This window comes from Gossypium hirsutum, chromosome A05 (genome assembly GCF_007990345.1).
Source record: "Gossypium hirsutum isolate 1008001.06 chromosome A05, Gossypium_hirsutum_v2.1, whole genome shotgun sequence".
Classification (NCBI taxonomy): domain Eukaryota; kingdom Viridiplantae; phylum Streptophyta; class Magnoliopsida; order Malvales; family Malvaceae; genus Gossypium; species Gossypium hirsutum.
This window is the reverse complement of record NC_053428.1, coordinates 75841427-75862915: the sequence shown is the minus strand read 5'-3', so window position 1 is coordinate 75862915 and position 21489 is coordinate 75841427. Positions and strand designations below refer to the sequence as shown.

The window sequence follows — 21489 nt, the reverse complement described above, 5'->3', positions numbered from 1 at the left end:
TCTAGTTTCAATTATTTTAGATAGTGATTCGTATTTTACTTCAAGGTTTTGGAAGAGTTTGCAAGAGACTTTAGAGTTGAAGCTTAGTTTTAGTATAACTTATCATCCTCAAACATATGGTTAGTTGGAGAGGGTAATTCAAGTTTCGAAAGATATGTTGCGAACTATGTGATTGAGTTCAGTGGTAGTTAGGAGTGATGTTTGTCGTTATTAGAGTTTGCTTACAACAACAATTTTCAAGCGAGTATTCATATGGCACCGTCTAAGGCGTTGTATGGTAGGAACTGTAGAACTCTTTTATGTTGGATAGAGTTCGATAGAGAGCAAGTTGTTGGATCAGATTTAGTTCGTGAGACTGAAGAGAAAGTGGAGTTGATTTGTGATCATTTAAAAGCAACGTTTGATAGGCAGAAATCTTATGCAGATTTGAAAAATCAAGATATCGAGTTTCAAATTGGGGATAAGGTGTTCTTAAAATTTTGACCTTGGAAAAAGGTTCTGAGGTTCGAAAGGAAGGGTAAATTGAGTCCAAGGTATGTTGGACCTTATGAAGTTGTTCAAGGGTTGGCCCAGTAGCTTATCGTCTCAAGTTGCCACTAGAACTTGAGCGAATTCACAATGTTTTCCATGTGTCTATGTTGTAGAAGCATCATTTAGATCCATCGCATATTGTGCCAGTGGCGGAGATTGAAGTTCGAACGGATCTTACTTATGAGGAAGAATTGATTGAGATCCTAGCTCATGAAGAGAAGGTTTTGCGAAATAAAAGGGTTCCATTGGTTAAAGTTTTGTGGCGCAACACAATAAAAAAGAAGCTACTTGGGAAGCCGAAGATGCGATGAGACAACAATATCCTTATTTGTTTAGCTTAGGTAATTTCGAGGACAAAATTCTTTTTAGAAGGGGAGTCACACCCCAAAATTGGGCCTAGGAGTTTTGTAGGTATTTTAAGGATTTTAGTTCTAGTGAGCTCGAGAATTTCTTAAGCATGGTGATCGAAGATGTTCTCGTTTATGGAATTTAAAAAATCCAATCAATTTTAAAAAATAATGTTCAAAAGGTTTTCAACTTTGAAATAGAGACTGATTTGTAAAAGGGGAAAAATTATGTGTGTTTATGAAGTAGTTAAGCCAAGTTTTAAAAATAAAACCTAATATCATCCCCCACCTTCAACATATCATGTTAGTTTCTTGTACTCTCATTCTTGTGTTGTCCTTTGCATCCCAAACCTTAGTTCATCGAATTTTGATTTCCAAAACTATAATCCTCTGATTTTCTATCAACATCCAAGCTATAAAACTTTATAAAATTAGAAGAAAAATATCCAAAACACCATAGATTTCTCTATTGTGAAGTTTGTGGGCTTTTCGTGTTTTCAATCAAAAGCTTATTTTTCTTCCTTCAAAGGTAACCATTCGTCTATCCGTTAGTTATTAATATTAGTTAGTCTTTAAAACTGAGTTTTTCACTATTAAATTACATGTCATCAATAAAAGCCAAAAATTGGGTCGTTAATAGTGAATTTTAGGATTTTGGGTAAAAACGTGGTTTCAAAGTGTTTTTCAATTTTTTTTGATGAAATTAATATGTTTATAACATTGAATTTTTGTCAAATATTTCTAAGGATTTAATTAATTTTCATGAAAATTGCCATAAACATGTCAAAAATTTCGATACCATGAATTGAGTAGTTTTGTGTAGGTTAAAGGTTAAGAATATCTTGTACCATGAATTGAGTAGTTTTGTGTAGGTTAAAGGTTGAGAATATCTTGTAGGTAAATAATTAGATGAAAGTAATTCATTTTAGGCAAAAAGATTAAGTATAGATTGAGATATTTGAAATTTAAGTTTGCTATGTTGAAGGTTTTGGTTACTGATCTCTCATAATTCTATGTAGCAGATTAAAGTAGCTTTAACATTTAAGGAGCTTGAATACAAGTATTTTCATTATGTTTTAGTTATGTTTCTTTTGTTTTACTTGCATTCAAGAAAATGTGCACATCGAGTCTTTTATTGATCTTAAGGGCGAAACGATGCCTTAAAGAAAGCTAACGTACTTCATGAGTGCGCAAGAGACCATTAGAAGGCATTTTGGGCCAATACTAGATGCTATGTCGCAAAATAAAAAGCAAAATAGAGAAAGTGAGAAACTGCCTTTAATGTTGTGACACAGGATGAGGATGTCATGACATATCCCTGAAGATGGCTGCAAAGGAGCATTTTGGTTGCTACATCACAACACAGGTCCTAGTGTGTCACAATATCGACTTTTTCATGAGAATAAAACACGAAGCAGGGGCATTTTGGTATGCGCAATCGAACTTAAAGCTCAAGAACGCCAGCTAAGCTAGGGTTAAGGACGAAAGAATATGGAAGAATGGTGTGAAAGTAAATTGATTCTGTTTGATCTTTTAAAAACAATCAAGAAAAAAACCACTTAGTAGAAAAAAATTTAATCCCACAATTAACTCAAGATAGGTTAGGGCAACAATTAGGTTTTGTTGAGTATTAAGGGGTCAACTATAATCGCCAAGGGATTGCCAAAAAATCTATTGTTGTCAACTGCTGGTGCACACGGCTCGACAGTGCTTGATTGTTGTCGATGGTGTCTGATTTCTTTCGGTGGTGATCAACAAGGCTCGATGAGTTTCATCTTACATAGGTCGATGGTGGATGATGAGTTTCAAAAGTGTCTGATGGGGGCCTAATAAAAAAAGGCCGTGGGTACTTGAGGACTACCGCAAATGGCCAATGGTGACTGATGGTGTGTGACAAAGGAGCGCGCAATAGCTTGCTATTGGAGGGTGCGCACACACATGGGTCTATTGGGCTAGGGGATTGGCTAATGCTGTTCAGACCGCACCAGGCTGGTGCTGGTGGCGGTGGTGAGGTAGGCAACAACTAAAAAAAAAAGAAAGAAAAATAAGGAGGGAAAAAAACCCTAATTTCACTTAAGTTAAAAGATTAACTTAATTTTAATTAAGAATTCTATTTACACTATTATTTCTATTTACCTATTTATTTATTTATAAAACTTATCTAAAAAACAAAATGTAATTAAAAAAAGATAGAATAAAATTAAAATTAAAATTAAAATTAAAATTAAACATAAAGATAAAATTTATTTATTTACAAAAGTAATAGTTTTTCTATAGAAAAGAAATTCATGGATCAGTTAAAATGAGCAAAGTGTTGGTTGCTTGATTTTACCAGTCTAGTTATGTGTCAGCCGCTGACCATTAACTTTAAATGTACCTTCTTTGTTGTTTTGGAGTTCAACAACTTTGTATAGAAAAACTTGATTAATCGTAAAGGGTCTTGACCATCAGGATTTAAGTTTACCTAAGAAAAAACTTCAATCTCGAATTAAAGAGAAGGCCTTGTTGTCCAGCTTTGAACATACGAGGACGGATGTGCTTATTATGCCATCTTCTTTATTTTTCTTTAAAAATTTTGGCATTCTCGTAAGAGAATAATCTCATTTCTTCCAACTCATTGAATTGTAGCATTCGTTTGTCTCCATCAGATTTTAGGTCTAAATTGAACTGTTTAAGAGCCCAATAGGCTTTATTCTCAAGTTCCAAGGGCAAATGACATGCCTTACCAGAGACTAACCTATAAGGAGACATCTCTAAAGGAGTCTTAAATGCCGTTTAGGAGGCCCATAATGCTTCGTCAAGTATACAGGACCAATCTTTTCAAGTTGAGCACACTACTTTCTCAAGATGCCCTTTATTTCTTTATTCACAAACTCAGCTTGACCATTCGTCTGACGATGGTAAGTGTAACATCCTGATTTTAGGCTTAATCGGAACAGTGGTTTCGGGACCACAAATTTGACAAGGAAAATTTCATTTTTATTATATTTTTATGGTCCACGATTTCACGGAATGATTTCATGAAAATTTCGTTCAAAAATTTCGACGTTTGGGCACTCAATTTCGTCAAAAGGACTAAATTGTAAAAAGTGCAAAAGTTGAGTTTTACATGTTAGAAGTGTTTAATTGTGATGAGTTTTTAAATCAAAGGTCCTTAAATGGTAATTAGACCATTTTTAAGTTTGTGGACAAAAATTGGACATGGATGGAATTTTTTTGAAAGTTTAGTAGTAAGGGCATTTTGGCCATTTGTATATTAAATGAAATAAAATGGGAAAAATAACACAAAATGGTCATCTTCTCCATATGGAGGCCGAAATTAGCATGGGGGAAGCCATGGCTAGGGTTTTCAAGCTTTCCAAGCTCAATAGTAAGTCCATTCTAGCCCTGTTTTTCAAGTTCTTTACGTTTTTGGAATCCCGGTAACTTGATTAAGCTTATGCTAGCAATAATTCAACCTAGGGTTCGTATTTGGAAAAATACCCATAGGTGAAATTTGTGTATTTTGGTGTTTTATGATAGAATATGAGGTTTTAAATTATGTTAGACAACTTTTGCTACTCGGTTTTAAGTGAAAATGAGTAAAATGGCTTAATCGGTAAAAATACCTAATAGTCATAAGTGCATGTTAGAGTGAGAATTTGATGTTGTCATAGAAGGGAAAAATTATCAGCATGTCATAAAACATAAGAATAAGGGATGAAGTTTAATTCCCGAGCCTAGGGGCAAAAGTGTAATTATGCAAAAGTTTAGGGGCAAAATGGTAATTTTTCCAAAGTTCGTATTAAAGGCTGTTTTGATGAATGTATGTATTAAATAAATTAATTTGGTATTATAGATCAAGAGAAACGAGATTTAAGTCGTGATCGAGGGAAAAATAAAGTTTATAAGGAATAGGCTCGATTACTAATATTTTTTATCGAGGTAAGTTCGTATGATAATAATAATGCAATGTTATGTTTGAATTATATTTCTTACTATTATTGCATATATTGTATGATTTAATATATTGGAAAAGTTGATGGAATGGTGTTTATGATGTGGAATTATGACATGAAAGAATGTTACATCGAATGCAAGAAAATGATGATACATGACAAGTGATATATGAAATATGTGATTTATGTTATGTAAATTCTTAAAAGCTGATTTGCTATTTGAGTTGTGTCTTATTATACTATGAATGGACAATTGGTACTATGGATAGTGAGATCGACACTTCGAGTAAGTTCGTATATAAATAATCTATCGATTATTTTTTATGTCAATATATTTTGGTATCATATGAAATGTGGCTGCCTATCAAATGGTTATTTGATGTAAATTATGAATTTAAATTGATTACGGACAATTTAATAAAATGTTGAAAAGTGAGGAATTTCCCGATTGAACCTTTAGAATAGAAACGATACAAATGAGCTATTGTGAGGTCACGTGTGTAGTACTAAGTGCAGGCTACTACGTGTACCAGATTGTTGGTCGCATGTGTAGTACTAAGTGCAGGCTACTATGCGTACCAAATAGCTTTGGCTACAAGTGTGGAAATGAGAAAATGTACAGGCAATTGTGTATCTGTTATTATTTTGATGAGTTCAACGGGAAATCGATTAAGTGAAAATAAATGTGAAAGTGATTATGTGATGAACAAGTGCAAGTATATATTTATTTAAATTTATGAGCAATATGCTCGATATTTGAGCGAACCTCGGTAAAATGGAATGGATAAGTGAAATTGTGCAAAAATGAACTTTAGTAGTAAAACAGTGTTGGACAGCAGCAGTGAATGAATTTGAAAATTTACCAAAAATTGTGGAAGTTTAATTAAATTTAAAATAAAATATGTAATTAAATTTTATTGAGTCTATTTTCACATAAAACAAACAGGGGAAGCAAAAGAATTCCATATTATGTGATATTTAAATTCTTGTGAGACAGTGTCTGAATGAATTCGAGATCCCCTGTTTTGACTTGGAAAATTTTTTAAAAATTATAGAAAAATAATTTTGGGGTATAATTTATATGCCTAGAATCTTGGATGAGTCTACTTTTAATAAAAATAAACGATAACATCATCCGAGTTTTTTACTATGAGATAAATAAATTTTAGTAAAAAAAGGTCGAAGCTGTTAAATAGTGAAATAGGGGAGACTTTGAATAATAAACTGTCATTATTGGCTGGACTAAAAATTATGAAAATGTTATGGTGGAAAGATATATGAGTCTAGTTTTTGGAAAAATTTATGGATCTTAATTTGGAGTTTTGTATCTCTAAATATAAATTATTTAGTGACTGTTACTCAAGAAAACAGCTTAACCAGAACATGTGTAAATGTACAAATAAGTTAGTTTTATTGTGGGAAGCATGTTAGTAAATTGCTTATTATTATTTCATGTGAGCTTACTAAGCATAAAGCTTACACCCTCCTTTCCATTTATTTTAGTGTTGTCAGGTTAGCTCAGGGTTGGAGACTGTCGGAGGCAGCATCACACTATCAAGCCAACACCTTGACAGTATAAACACATATGCTAGAATCATCAAGTGAGTGGCATGTATAGGGACCTAATTTTATAACATGTGTTATTATAATTTGGCCAAATATATTGGTCTTTAGTGAGCTAATGATTCTGACTTATAAATCTAGTTATTTATGTTATGTTTGATATTGGTGATGTGCATATGCTTGGTTGTCATGCATGGTTGGTAATAAGTTGTTTAAGTTGTTTAATTGATGAATTAAGTTTAGTAAAACTTCATGCTCGACTCCGGCGATGGTCTCGGGTACGGGGGCGTTACAGTAAGCTGTAGTAACTTTATACTTTCCATTATATTTGCCTAGTAACCGCTTTAGCCATTTATTCAAGAAATTGGAACCTTCATAGCTGAGTATCTCTGGGAGTCCCAAATCTTGTAAATATGTGTTTTGGAAGAAACTGCATCACCACCTTGGCATCGTTAGTCAGGTATGCCTCAGCTTCCACCCATTTAGACACATAATCAATAACCATCTAGATGTACTTGTTACCATAAGAAGAAGGAAAGGGACTAAGAAAGTCAATACCCCAAACATAAAATAACTCTACCTTAGCTATGTTGGTTAGTGGCATCTCATTTCTCCTGAGCACCTTTTTTACTCTTTGGCATCGATCGCACTCTTTCACGTAGGCATATGCGTCTTGAAACAAGGTTGGCCAAAAGAAACAGGCTAGTAATACTTTGGCCACAGTTCTTGTTCCTCTAAAATGTCCTCCGCTCAGGGATGAATGGCAATGGTACAAAATAATGGCTAATTGGCTCTCAGCTACACACCTTCTAATCATTTGATCGCATATTGCTTAAACAAAAATGGTTCCTCCCAAAAATAATATCTAACATCATGAAGGAATTTCCTCTTTTGTTGATATGTTAAATCGGGAGGCATTAAAAAACTAGCTAAAAAGTTAACATAATCTGCAAACCAAAGAGCTTTATGGAAATGACTTACCTCGAAGATGTGTTCTTCTGGAAAATATTCATTAATAGGAATTGAGGAGTGGGTTTCATCTTTCGGCTCCAATCTAGATAAATGATCTGCCACTTGGTTCCTATTCTATTCTTTTCTTGTACCACCAAATCAAACTATTGGAGGAGCAAAATCCACCAAATTAACTGTGTTTTGCATCTCTCTTTGACATTAGATATTTAATGGCCATGTGATCACTATAAATTGTTACTTTTGTACCTACAAGATATGAATGAAATTTGACAAAATAAAAAATAACAGCAAATAGCTCTTTATCTATTACCATATAATTTAATTGTGCTCCCGTCAAAGTTTGGCTAGCATAGTGGATGGGATGGAAAATCTTATTCATCTGTTGTTCCAAAATAGATCCTACTGCGTAGTCACTTGCGTCACATATCAGTTCAAACTGTGAACTCCAATCTGGGGTAATGATGATTGGTGCTGAAATTAATATTTTCCTCAACTCTTCAAAAGCTATTAAACAATCATCATAAAAAAATTGGATCTTTCTCTAGTAGTTTACAAAATGGTTTGGAGATTTTGGAGAAATCTTTAATGAATCTCTTGTAAAATCCAACATGTCCCAGGAAACTCCTAATGCCCTTTACAGACACTGGAGGTGGGAGTTTCTCAAAAACATTTATCTTTGCCTTGTAAACTTCTATTCCTTTCCTGGTATTTTTGTGTCCCAAAACAATACCTTCTCTTTCCATGAAATGACATTTCTCCCAGTTGATAATGAGGTTTGTCTCTTCGCATCATTTGACCACTTTGGCCAAGTTATCTAAATAGTTGTCATAAGAGTCTCCAAACACAGAAAAGTTATCCTTAAACACTTCCAAAAAAATTTCAACCATGTCAGTGAATAAAGCCATCATACACCGCTGAAAAGTTGTAGGTGCATTACATAAACCAAAAGTTATACGCCTGAAAGCAAACATACTGTATGGACATGTGAAAGTTTTCTTATACTGATCTTCTGGGGCTACAAAGACCTGATTGTATCCTAAATAACTGTTGATGAAAAAATAGTAATCCCAAGTCTGTCTAGCATTAGATCTAAAAATGGTAACTGGAAATCATCTTTTCGAGTTTCCTTATTCAACTTACGATAATCAATACAAATTCTCCAACTTGTAATTGTTCTGGTTGGAATCAACTCATTATTTTCATTCTTTTACAACTATGATTCCACCCTTCATTGGCATACATTGGACTGGCCTCACCCAAGAGCTATCTAAGATAGGGTAAATGATTCTCATATCTAACCACTTGATGATCTCCTTCTAGACTACCTCTTTCATGATGGGGTGTAACCTTCTTTGGCCGTCAATTGTGCCTTTTCCACCATCTTCCAAGATGATTTTATGCATGTAAAAAGATGGGCTAATGCCTCTAATATTAGCTATCATCCAACCGATTTCCTTTATGAATTTTTTCAAGAAATTAATTAGCTTATCTTCTTGATTCTTAGTTAATTCAACTGGAATAATCATATGTAAAGTAGAATTGTTACAAAAAAACATATTTAAGGTAAAAAGGTAGTACCTTTAACTCTAACTTGGGCGGTTCTTTAGTTTAAGCTTTCAACTACTTATACTCACAAGATTCCAACTCCCAAGACTCAAAATGAGGTTGCAAAGTGAGTCCCTTCAATTCGGCTTCCAATTCAGCTTGATCTCCATCTCCGTCATCGTAACTTAGCATCTTTGGTACTAAGAGTTGTTCCAATGGATCATTCATTGGGAATGACGATTTCATCTCATCAATAGCTGAACATTCTTCTCTTACATCAGGGTATCTCATAGCTTTGAAAAAATTAAAAGTTACCTTATCGTCTTGGACTTGTACGGTAAGTTGTCCTTTCTGAACAGCAATTAATGTTCTTTCGGTTGCTAGAAAAGGTTTTGCCAAAATGATAGGGGCTTCTTTATCTGCTTCAAAATCTCAAATAAAAAAGTCAATAGGAAAAATAAATTTATCAACATGTACTAGAATATCCTCAATTTTTCCTTTAAGATGTGATATTGATCAGTCTGCTAGTTGTAGTATCACTCTTGTTGGTCTAACTTCACCAATTCAAAATTGTATAAACACTGACATGCGCATCAGATTTATGCTAGCTCCCAAATCACATAGAGCCATACCACAATAGGAATTATCAATGGTAGACAGTATGGTAAAGCTTCCAAGATCTTTCATCTTTGGTGGCAACTTATTTTGTAGGAATGCATTGCACTCCTTAGTCAGAGCCATTCTCTTAAAATCTCATAACAATCTCTTCTTAGAGAGGATATCCTTTGTGAATTTAACATAATTTGGCATATGTTCCAGAGCATCTACCAATGGAAAGTTGATATGTAATTGATTAAGTACATCTAAGAATTTTTTAAAGTGTACCTCTTGCTATTGCTTCTGGAATCTTTGCGTGTAAGGAGATGGTGGAGGTTATACATTAATCAAATAAATTTTCAAAGGTAGTGTTGGTTTCACATCTACCTTGGGTGTTGACTTTTTAGGACTACTCTACTGTGGTTGTGCCTCAGTAGGGATCACAAAAATAGAATTCTACACTGTAAGAGATTCAACTTCTGGTTGAACTTCCTTCTGATTATGGACAACAATAGGTTCACCTTTGGATTCAACAACTGCTAATTCCAACACCTTTCCACTCCTCAAAGTAACAGTATTACATTGTTCCTTTCTTGTTCTTCTGGGATTCTCTGTATCACTTGACAAAACACCTTGATGTCTGTTGCTTAGCTTATTAGCTAATTTCCCACCTTGTAACACCCTTAACCCGTATCCGTTTCCAGAACAGGGTTACGGAGCATTGCCAGAGTTTATAGAATAATTTCATGTAATTCATGTGATTTATTATTCATATCCGAAACTAATCATATTGTCCCTTGAATGGACCCTTAAGGCCCAATTTAAACATTAGAATCAAGTCGGGACTAAATAGGGATCTTAGAAAATTCTTCACAAAATTTAAATATTTTCTGTAATACAAGGGTCATGTAACACCCCGAATTTAGGCCTAGAAGTATTGGGCCTTGAGTGGGGGTCCGTAAGGAGGTTATAAATAGGTATTTAATTGTGCAATGAAATGAAACAATTAAATGTCTGCTTTGGTGGTTAATGACTCTAAGAACTGTTGGGGAAATCTTGGGTTCAAACTTGGGCTTTAGTAAAAATTTTGGTATTAAGTAAAAAAAAAAACCTGGATGCTTGGATGCGGGACTTTTAAATTATTGTGGTAAATAAATGACACAAGGAAGCATGTAGTCTAGTGGTTGTGGTGTCATTAAGGTTGTATAGGAGCCTAGGTTCAAGCCTTGGCTCTTGCAATTTATATTGGTTTTTTTAGGGAACCTGGACTTTGGCCTTTAGACCTTATAATTAATTAGGGATAAAATATGACACAAAAAGCCTTGTGGATTAGTGGAAAGAAGCGTGTGGAGCATTTGAGGGGAGGCATGGGTTCGAATCCCATGGCAAGCAAGAAGCATTTATTTTGCTAACAGGGGGCGACAAGAGTTGGTGTTGAATTTAGACTCTAATGTTGGAGGGATCCCACATCGGGAAGCTAACATAAGAGTGGATGCAAAGCTGGCTTTAAATAGAGGGAACCATGAAGAGAGTAAAGGTACCTTTCTTGGCTGATCCCTTTCGCTGTATGGCGTGCTCGTTTGGGTTGGGCGTCGACTAAGAGTACTCGGAGCGTGGATTAACTCCAGTCTCCTATTAGGTGTGTATTTCTCGCTACTCTAGCTGTAGGATGGCTACTTCCGGCCGCGATGGGCCGAAAGGGGTCATGTGGGCCTAATGGGCCTACGGGACCAATTGGATAAGTTGTTTGATTGTGTAGTAAATATTAGACTAGGCTAGGTGAATCTCATATCTGTGGCTAGATTTTGGCTAAAAGTGTCTCACGAGCGTGTGGGCCCATTTGGGTCGAGAATAGGCTTTAGGCCCATTCGTATTGTTATCCCTGTTTAGAATACTTTAGTTTACCAAATTACTGAAATTCCCTCAAATTGTAAAATTACCAAGGTACCCTCGATTTATAGAATTACCGTTTTACCCTCGATTTACAGAATTACCGTTTTACCCTCGATTTATAGAATTACTGTTTTACCCTTGATTCACAGAATTACTGTTTTACCCTTGATTTACAAAATTACTAAAATACCATCAGTTTACAAAATTACCAAAATACCCTCGACCAGTAAAATTACCAAAATACCCTAGTCTGTAAAATTGCTAAAATACCCTTGGTTTGTAAAATTACCAAAATACCCTCAATTTGTAAAATTACCAAAATACCCCTAGTTTGTAAAATTACCAAAATACCACTGGTTTGTGAAATTACCGAAATACCCTCAATTTGTAAAATTACCAAAATACCCCTGATTTACAAAGTTACAGAAATACCCTTGACTTTCTAAAAATTATGGAAATACCATTGGTTTACAAAATTACTGAAATACCCTAGGTTTGTAGATTTACCAAAACACCATTGTAGGATGAAATGACTAAAATACCCCTATTAGGTAAAAAGATCGTAAAGCCCCTGTAGGGTAAAGTGATCGTAAAGCCCCTATAGGGTAAAGTGACCGTAATACCCCTGTATGGTAAAATGACGAATATGCCCTTATGTTTTGTAGGACTGATGTGCTTAGGATTTACATATATTGATATTGGATTAGTTAAGTTTGAGTGACAGGTGGTGGTTATCGTAGGTGATTGATTTTGGAAATGTTTCAACTTCAACCCGTAACAGGTGTGTACTAACCCTCATAATAGCTTAGATTAATATTTGCTCAGAAGCCGAAATGCTAAAATACCGGTATTTCAAGAACTTGTAATGTTACGTTTGGGTATAGATGCGATAAATACGATAAGATCGGTGTTTGGATCGATGGAACTGGTAAGAACTCAATTTTGTGCACGATGGTAAGTTGGGCCTCAATGGGCTGAAATTGGGCCCAATGGGCTTTCGGACCCATTTGGGTAGAATTGATAGAAAATGGAATTTGGAAAAGTTGCACATTAATACAGTTAGTATTGTTGTAAAATTTGGGTTAAGTAGGCTAAATCAGCATTCGTAGGGCCCATTAGGGGTTTTGGACCCAAAAGCCCGAATTTGATAAAGTGGGTTAAAGATCATTGTTTAAACACTCAAAAATATTGATAATTGTAATGAACATGGAAAACCCTGATATTTGGTAAAATTACGACAATACCCTTATAATGTGAAAAATAACTGTTGTGCTCTTGTGGGCAAGTGACTGACTTGGACTGTGTGGTTGACGAATTTGATTGTGAATATATGTTGGTGATATGAATTACTTGACTGTGATTGTTTAATTCAAATATGGGCATGACATTCTGCATATATGACATGTTGCATTGGGTTGGGTTTTTATATGGATGGAGGAAGTGCAAAAGGGCTTATGCCCCAGTTTACCAAAAAGGTCTTATTCCCAATTTATTGAAAAGGGCTTATGCCCCAGTTTACCGAAAATGGCTTATGCCTCAGTTTATTGAAAAGGGCTTTGCCCAGTTTATCGAAAAGGGCTTTGCCCCAGTTATTAAAGAGGCTAGGCCTCCAGATATATGATAAAGTAGCTATGCTGCCAGTCGTGTATTGGTTGGGTGGGTTGAGTTATTCCCCACATGGTGTGTTGGTTGGTATGGGTGGAGAGTAGCGGATGGTGGGTTGAGTAGTCTCCCCAAATGGGCTTGCATACATTCATTGGTATTTCATGTGATATTGAAATGGGCTTGCATACATCCATTGACATTACATGTGATATTGAAATGGGCCTAAGGGCCATACCGTTTGCAGTAAAGGCTTCGGCCCAATGATATGATTTATGAAAAGGCTTCGGCCCAGTAACCGTTAAACGAAAGGCTTCGGCCAATATATGTCAAGACTAAATAGGGCTTTGGCCCTGATTGTACTAATACTGTGTTTTCACTGTTTGTTTGTTAGTGGGATTACACACTGAGTTTTCGTAAACTCACCCCGTTTCTAACTATACAGGTAATCCCTAAGCTTAGATAGTTTGGAGCTGCGAGGGACTTGGAGATGGCCACACTACTGTTTCTGTTTCTTTTAATTGCAATAAGTAGCCGATTTATTTCTTTATAAGTTTTACCTTATTAATATTATTGTTTGGTTTTGGGTTGTAATAAGGCCATTTTAATTATTTTTCTGGGATTATTTTATTTTTAATAACTTTAATCTGTTGTTAATAAATGGGCTAGACTTAGGATGTGTTTTCAAAATGATAATTGTTTTCAAAATAACACCACGCCACGATTATCTGATTTATCAAAGATTTCAACTTAAATAAATTACAACTTGATTTAACCAAGTGTGGCAATGGTTGTGGGCAGTCTAGGATTGGATGCATTAGAAGAGCTTGGTACTTAAGCAACCTTCATGGCTCACCTCCTCTGTTACGGATTCCTACCTGATGCCCAGCTCCCATTCACTTTGTTAGCTTAACAAAAGTCAGTTTTTAAAGCACTAAAACGAAACATGGGTTTTTAACTTCAATGTGGCACATCAGATTCAGCCATAATGTCTGGGCCGGGTTTGGGGCGTTACATTTAGTGTTATCAGAGCCAGATTACAAAACTCGACAGTGGTATGGGTAGCAAAAAAAATTATTGTTATTTTTTTCTTTTCTTTTTCCGAAATTGGGGTTTGAAAAGGGTTTTTTCTAAAAAAAATTTTGAAATCTCTCAACGAAACTTGACTTGTTTCTGAAAAGATGTTACTGGAGGTGTGGCACACTGAGTCTCCGGCACCAAATCTGTAAGTTCTCTAACTCTGTTTGCTGTTATAGATTGAAGTGCTATATTGAGAAACTACTATAGATAGTAGCACAATATTGGAACTCTCTAGTTAGAGTAAACTGTAACGCTTGAATTTATATTTAGTATTTATTTGGTGTACGTTCTGGAAATGTAAAATTGTTTGCATATGAAATCTATCCACTTCGATGGATAAATGTTTTGGGTGTATGTTTGTATTATTAGTATCATAGTGCGCAGCGAAAATGTAGTGGTGTAGTCTGAGAGTGGAAAATTTCGAGGACAAAATTTCTTTAAGGGGGTAGAATTGTAACACCCCAAATTTGGGTCTAGAAGTATTGGGCCTTGAGTGGGGGTCCGTAAGGAGGTTGTATATAGGTATTTAATTGTGCAATAAAATGAAACAATTAAATGTCTGCTTTGGTGGTTAATGGCTCTAAGAACTGCTGGAGAAATCTTGGGTTCAAACTTGGGCTTTAGCAAAAATTTTGGTATTAAGTGAAAAAAAAACCTGGATGCCTGGATGAGGGCCTTTTAAATTATTATGGTAAATAAATGACACAAGGAAGCATGTAGTCTAGTGGTTGTGGCGTCATTAAGGTTGTATAGGAGCCTGGGTTCATGCCTTGGCTCTTGCAATTTATATTGGTTTTTTTAGGGAACCTGGACTTTGGCCTTTAGACCTTATAATTAATTGGGGATAAAATATGACACAAAAAGCCTTGTGGCTTAGTGGCAAGAAGCGTGTGGAGCATCTGAGGGGAGGCATGGGTTTGAATCCCATGGCAAGTAAGGAGCATTTATTTTGCTAATAGGGGGCGGCAAGAGTTGGTGTTGAATCTAAACTCTGATGTTGGAGGGATCCCACATCGGGAAGCTAACATAAGAGTGGATGCAAAGCTGACTTTAAATAGAGGGAACCATGAGGAGAGTAAAGGTACCTTTCTTGGCTGATCCGTTTCGCTGTATGGCGTGCTCGTTTGCGTTGGACATCGGCTAAGAGTGCTCGGAGCATGGATTAACTCTAGTCTCTTATCATGTGTGTATTTCTCGCTACTCTAGCTGTAGGATGGCTACTTCGGGCCGCGATGGGCCGAAAAGGGTCATGTGGGCCTAATGGGCCTACGGGCCCAATTGGATAAGTTGTTTGATTGTGTAGTAAATATTAGACTAGGCTAGGTGAATCTCATAACTGTGGCTAGATTTGGGCTAAAAGGGCCACACGAACATGTGGGCCTATTTGGGCCGAGAATAGGCTTTAGGCCCATTCGTATTGTTATCCCTGTTTAGAATACTTTAGTTTACCAAATTACTAAAATGCCCTCAAATTGTAAAATTACCAAAGTACCCTCGATTTATAGAATTACCGTTTTACCCTCGATTTATGGAATTACTGTTTTACCCTTGATTCACAGAATTACTGTTTTACCCTCGATTTACAAAATTACTAAAATACCATCGGTTTACAAAAGTACCAAAATACCATCGATCAGTAAAATTACCAAAATACCCTAGTGTGTAAAATTGCTAAAATACCCTTGGTTTGTAAAATTACCAAAATACCCTTAATTTGTAAAATTACCAAAATACCCCTAGTTTGTAAAATTACCAAAATACCACTGGTTTGTGAAATTACCGAAATACCCTCAATTTGTAAAATTAGCAAAATACCCCTGATTTACAAAGTTACAGAAATACCCTTGACTTTCTAAAAATTATGGAAATACCATTGGTTTACAAAATTACTGAAATACCCTTGGTTTGTAGATTTACCAAAACACCATTGTAGGATGAAATGACTAAAATACCCCTATTAGGTAAAAAGACCGTAAAGCCCCTGTAGGGTAAAGTGACCGTAAAGCCCCTATAGGGTAAAGTGACCGTAATACCCCTGTATGGTAAAATGACGAATATGCCCTTATGTTTTGCAGGACTGATGTGCTTAGGATTTACATATATTGATATTGGATTAGTTAAGTTTGAGTGACAGGTGGTGGTTATCGTAGGTGATTGATTTTGGAAATGTTTCAACTTCAACCCGTAACAGGTGTGTACTAACCCTCATAATAGCTTAGATTAATATTTGCTCAGAAGCTAAAATGCTAAAATATCGGTATTTCAGGAACTTGTAATGTTACGTTTGGGTATAGATGCGATAAATACGATAAGATCTGTGTTTGGATTGATGGAACTGGTAAGAACTCAATTTTGTGCACGATGGTAAGTTGGGCCTCAATGGGCTGAAATTGGGCCCAATGGGCTTTCGGACCCATTTGGGTAGAATTGATAGAAAATGGAATTTGGAAAAGTTGCACGTTAACACAGTTAGTATTGTTGTAAAATTTGGGTTAAGTAGGCTAAATCAGCATTCGTAGGGCCCATTAGGGGTTTTGGACCCAAAAGCCCGAATTTGATAAAGTGGGTTAAAGATCATTGTTTAAACACTCAGAAATATTGATAATTGTAATGAACATGGAAAACCCTGATATTTGGTAAAATTACGACAATACCCTTATAATGTGAAAAATAACTGTTGTGCCCTTGTGGGCAAGTGACTGACTTGGACTGTGTGGTTGACGAATTTGATTGTGAATATATGTTGGTGATATGAATGACTTGACTGTGATTGTTTAATTCAAATATGGGCATGACATTCTGCATACATGACATGTTGCATTGGGTTGGGTTTTTATATGGATGGAGGAAGTGCAAAAGGGCTTATGCCCCAGTTTACCGAAAAGGTCTTATTCCCAATTTATTGAAAAGGGCTTATGCCCCAGTTTACCGAAAATGGCTTATGCCCCAGTTTATTGAAAAGGGCTTTGCCCAGTTTATCGAAAAGGGCTTTGCCCCAGTTATTAAAGAGGCTAGGCCTCCAGATATATGATAAAGTAGCTATGCTGCCAGTGGTGTATTGGTTGGGTGGGTTGAGTTATTCCCCACATGGTGTGTTGGTTGGTATGGGTGGAGAGTAGCGGATGGTGGGTTGAGTAGTCTCCCCAAATGGGCTTGCATACATTCATTGGTATTTCATGTGATATTGAAATGGGCTTGCATACATCCATTGACATTACATGTGATACTGAAATGGGCCTAAGGGCCATACCGTTTGCAGTAAAGGCTTCGGCCCAATGATATGATTTATGAAAAGGCTTCGGCCCAGTAACCGTTAAACGAAAGGCTTCGGCCCAATATATGTCAAGACTAAATAGGGCTTTGGCCCAGATTGTACTGATACTGTGTTTTCACTGTTTGTTTGTTATTGGGATTACACACTGAGTTTTCGTAAACTCAACCCGTTTCTAACTATACAGGTAATCCCTAAGCTTAGATAGTTTGGAGCTGCGAGGGACTTGGAGATGGCCACACTACTGTTTCTGTTTCTTTTAATTGCAATAAGTAGCCGATTTATTTCTTTATAAGTTTTATCTTATTAATATTATTGTTTGGTTTTGGGTTGTAATAAGGCCATTTTAATTATTTTTCTGGGATTATTTTATTTTTAATAACTTTAATCTGTTGTTAATAAATGGGCTAGACTTAGGATGTGTTTTCAAAATGATAATTGTTTTCAAAATAACACCACGCTATGATTATCTGATTTATCAAAGATTTCAACTTAAATAAATTACAACTCGATTTAACCAAGTGTGGCAATGGTTGTGGGCATGTCTAGGACTGGATCCATTAGAAGAGCTTGGTACTTAAGCAGCCTTCATGGCTTACCTCCTCTGTTACGGATTCCTACCTGATGCCCAGCTCCCATTCACTTTGTTAGCTTAACAAAATTCGGTTTTTAAAGCACTAAAACACCCTAGTCTGTAAAATTACTGTTTTACCCTCGATTTACAAAATTACTAAAATACCATCGGTTTACAAAATTACCAAAATACCCTCGACCAGTAAAATTACCAAAATACCCTAGTCTGTAAAATTGCTAAAATACCCTTGGTTTGTAAAATTACCGAAATACCCTCAATTTGTAAAATTACCAAAATACCCCTAGTTTGTAAAATTACCAAAATACCACTGGTTTGTGAAATTACCGAAATACCCTCAATTTTTAAATTACCAAAATACCCTTAATTTACAAAGTTACAGAAATACCCTTGACTTTCTAAAAATTGTGGAAATACCATTGGTTTACAAAATTACTAAAATACCCTTGGTTTGTAGATTTACCAAAACATCGTTGTAGGATGAAATGACTAAAATACCCCTATTAGGTAAAAAGACCGTAAAGCCCCTGTAGGGTAAAGTGATCGTAAAGCCCCTGTAGGGTAAACTGACCGTAATACCCCTGTCTGGTAAAATGACAAATATGCCTTTATGTTTCGTATGACTGATGTCCTTAGGATTTACATATATTGATATTGGATTAGTTAAGTTTGAGTGACAGGTGGTGGTTATCGTAGGCGATTGATTTTGGAAACGTTTCAACTTCAACCCGTAACAGGTGTGTACTAACCCTCGTAATAGCTTAGATTAATGTTTGCTGAGAAGCCGAAATGCTAAAATACCGGTATTTCAGGAACTTGTAATGTTACGTTTGGGTATAGATGCGATAAATACGATAAGATCGGTGTTTGGATTGATGGAACTGGTAAGAACTCAATTTTGTGCATGATGGTACGGTGGGCCTCAATGGGCTGAAATTGGGCCCAATAGGCTTTCGGACCCATTTGGGTAGAATTGATAGGAAATGAAATTTGGAAAAGTTGCACGTTAACACGGTTAGTATTGTTGTAAAATTTAGGTTAAGTAGGCTAAATCAGCATTCGTAGGGCCCATTAGGGGTTTTGGGCCCAAAAGCCCGAATTTGATAAAGTGGGTTAAAGATCATTGTTTAAACACTCAGAAATATTGATAATTGTAATGAACATGGAAAACCCTGATATTTGGTAAAATTACGACAATACCCTTATAATGTGAAAAATGACTGTTGTGCCCTTGTGGGCAAGTGATTGACTTGGACTGTGTGGTTGACGGATTTGATTGTGAATATATGTTGGTGATATGAATGACTTGACCGTGATTGTTTAATTCAAATATGGGCATGACATTCTGCATACATGACATGTTGCATTGGGTTGGGTTTTTATATGGATGGAGGAAGTGCAAAAAGGCTTATGCCCCAGTTTACCGAAAAGGGCTTATGCCCCAGTTTATTGAAAAGGGCTTTGCCCCAGTTTATCGAAAAAGGGCTTTGCCCTAGTTATTAAAGAGGCTAGGCCTCCAGATATATGTTAAAGTAGCTATGCTGCTAGTGGTGTGTTGGTTGGGTGGGTTGAGTTATTCCCCACATGGTGTGTTGGTTGGTACGGGTGGAGAGTAGCGGATGGTGGGTTAAGTAGTCTCCCCAAATGGGCTTGCATACATTCATTGGTATTTCATGTGATATTGAAATGGGCTTGCATACATCCATTGACATTACATGTGATATTGAAATGGGCCTAAGGGCCATACCGTTTGCAGTAAAGGCTTCGGCCCAGTGATATGATTTATGAAAAGGCTTCGGCCCAGTAACCATTAAACGAAAGGCTTCAGCCCAGTATATGTCAAGACTAAATAGGGCTTTGGCCCATATTGTACTGATACTGTGTTTTCACTGTTTGTTTGTTATTGGGATTACACATTGAGTTTTCGTAAACTCACCCCATTTCTAACTATGCAGGTAATCCCTAAGCTTAGATGGTTTGGAGCTGCGAGGGACTCGGAGATGGCCACACTACTGTTTCTGTTTCTTTTAATTGCAATAAGTAGCCGATTTATTTCTTTATAAGTTTTATCTTATTAATATTATTGTTTGGTTTTGGGTTGTAATAAGGCCATTTTAATTATTTTTCTGGGATTATTTTATTTTTAATAACTTTAATCTGTTGTTAATAAATGGGCTAGACTTAGGACGTGTTTTCAAAATGATAATTGTTTTCAAAATAACACCACGCCACGATTATCCGATTTATCAAAGATTTTAACTTAAATAAATTACAACTCGATTTAACTAAGTGTGGCAATGGTTGTGGGCATGTCTAGGATTAGATCCATTAGAAGAGCTTGGTACTTAAGCAGCCTTCATGGCTCACCTCCTCTGTTACGGATTCCTATCTGGTGCCCAGCTCCCATTCACTTTGTTAGCTTAACAAAGTCGGTTTTTAAAGCACTAAAACGAAACATGGGTTTTTAACTTCAATGTGGCACATCAGATTCGGCCATAACATCTGGGCCGGGTTTGGGGTGTTACAGGTCACACGGCCATGTGAGTAGGCTGTGTGGCTTACATGGCCAAATGACATGCTCATGTCTTAGGCTATGTAGGCATTCGATGTGAGGCAAGTGGATTTGTCCCAGTCCATGTCCTTACCCGTGTAACTTTCTGACTTGTGCCACACGGCTTGCCACATGCTTGTGTGTTAGGGCATGTGGTCAATTTAATTTTCACAAATTAGGTGCAGGTTTCACACAGCCAAGACACACGCCCGTGTTCTAGGCCATGTATCACACATGTTGAGATACACGCTCGTGTCTTTCCCCATGTGCCCAATTTTGAGCATTTTGTTTCTAAATTTTAAGATACAGGGGTCACACGACCAAACCACATGCCCCATGTGCCAAGCCGTATGTCACACATGGTCAAGACACACGCCCTTGTGTCTACCTGTGTAGACAAAATAAAGAAATTTCCTAGCTTTATTTCTCACCCAAATTTTTCTGTTAACCTACAACAACACTTGCACATATTTAACAACCAAATTCCAAGCATGAAACTAAGGCAACATCATTAACAAGTGTGATATAACGTCACCTATTTTCATATAATCAAACTTACCCCTTATTCTAAAGGTATATATTTTACTTTTATTCAACTAAACCATACCATATACATATATATTAACATGATATAACCTTATAATAATATACCAAATCAAACCATTACTAGCCATTCCAATGGCTAGATTAAAAACATCTATTTACAAGCCATCAATTGGCCAAGTTAATCTATACATGCCATTATAGCAAAATAAGTTTACTATTTTTACCAAAATAAGCTGGTGGAAAGTGTGATGATGCTCCGACCACTCTCCAACCTTTACGAGCTTCTAAGCACTATAAAACAAAGAAAATAAAACCTAGTAAGCATTTAATGCTTAGTAAGTTCCTATAACGGGAAGTAAACTTGCCAATAATATTCATTTAAATAAGCATAACAATATCATGCTTTCCAACAAATTAGCAAATTTGCCTAATCACATACACTCAAATAAGCAAGTTAGTCA

The 21489-nt window shown here is 36.1% G+C and overlaps 1 protein-coding gene across 1 annotated transcript; it reads left to right on the top strand.

The window, feature by feature from the left end:
* Window positions 1–252: 252 nt before the first annotated feature.
* On the top strand, window positions 253–842 carry LOC107961012 (uncharacterized). Its single transcript, XM_016897256.1, has 2 exons — window positions 253–465; window positions 645–842. Exons 1-2 carry the CDS (start codon window positions 253–255, stop codon window positions 840–842), a joined length of 411 nt encoding a protein of 136 aa, XP_016752745.1.
* The last annotated feature ends 20647 nt before the right edge of the window (window positions 843–21489 follow it).

What these genes read in the sequence shown, in the direction of transcription:
- LOC107961012 (XM_016897256.1), top strand. Translation starts at nt 253, where the DNA reads ATGGCACCGTCTAAGGCGTTGTATGGTAGGAACTGTAGAACTCTTTTA. An exon ending in AGTTTCAAATTGGGGATAAG is followed by an intron (nt 466 to 644) that starts GTGTTCTTAAAA and finishes TCTATGTTGTAG; the next exon opens with AAGCATCATTTAGATCCATC.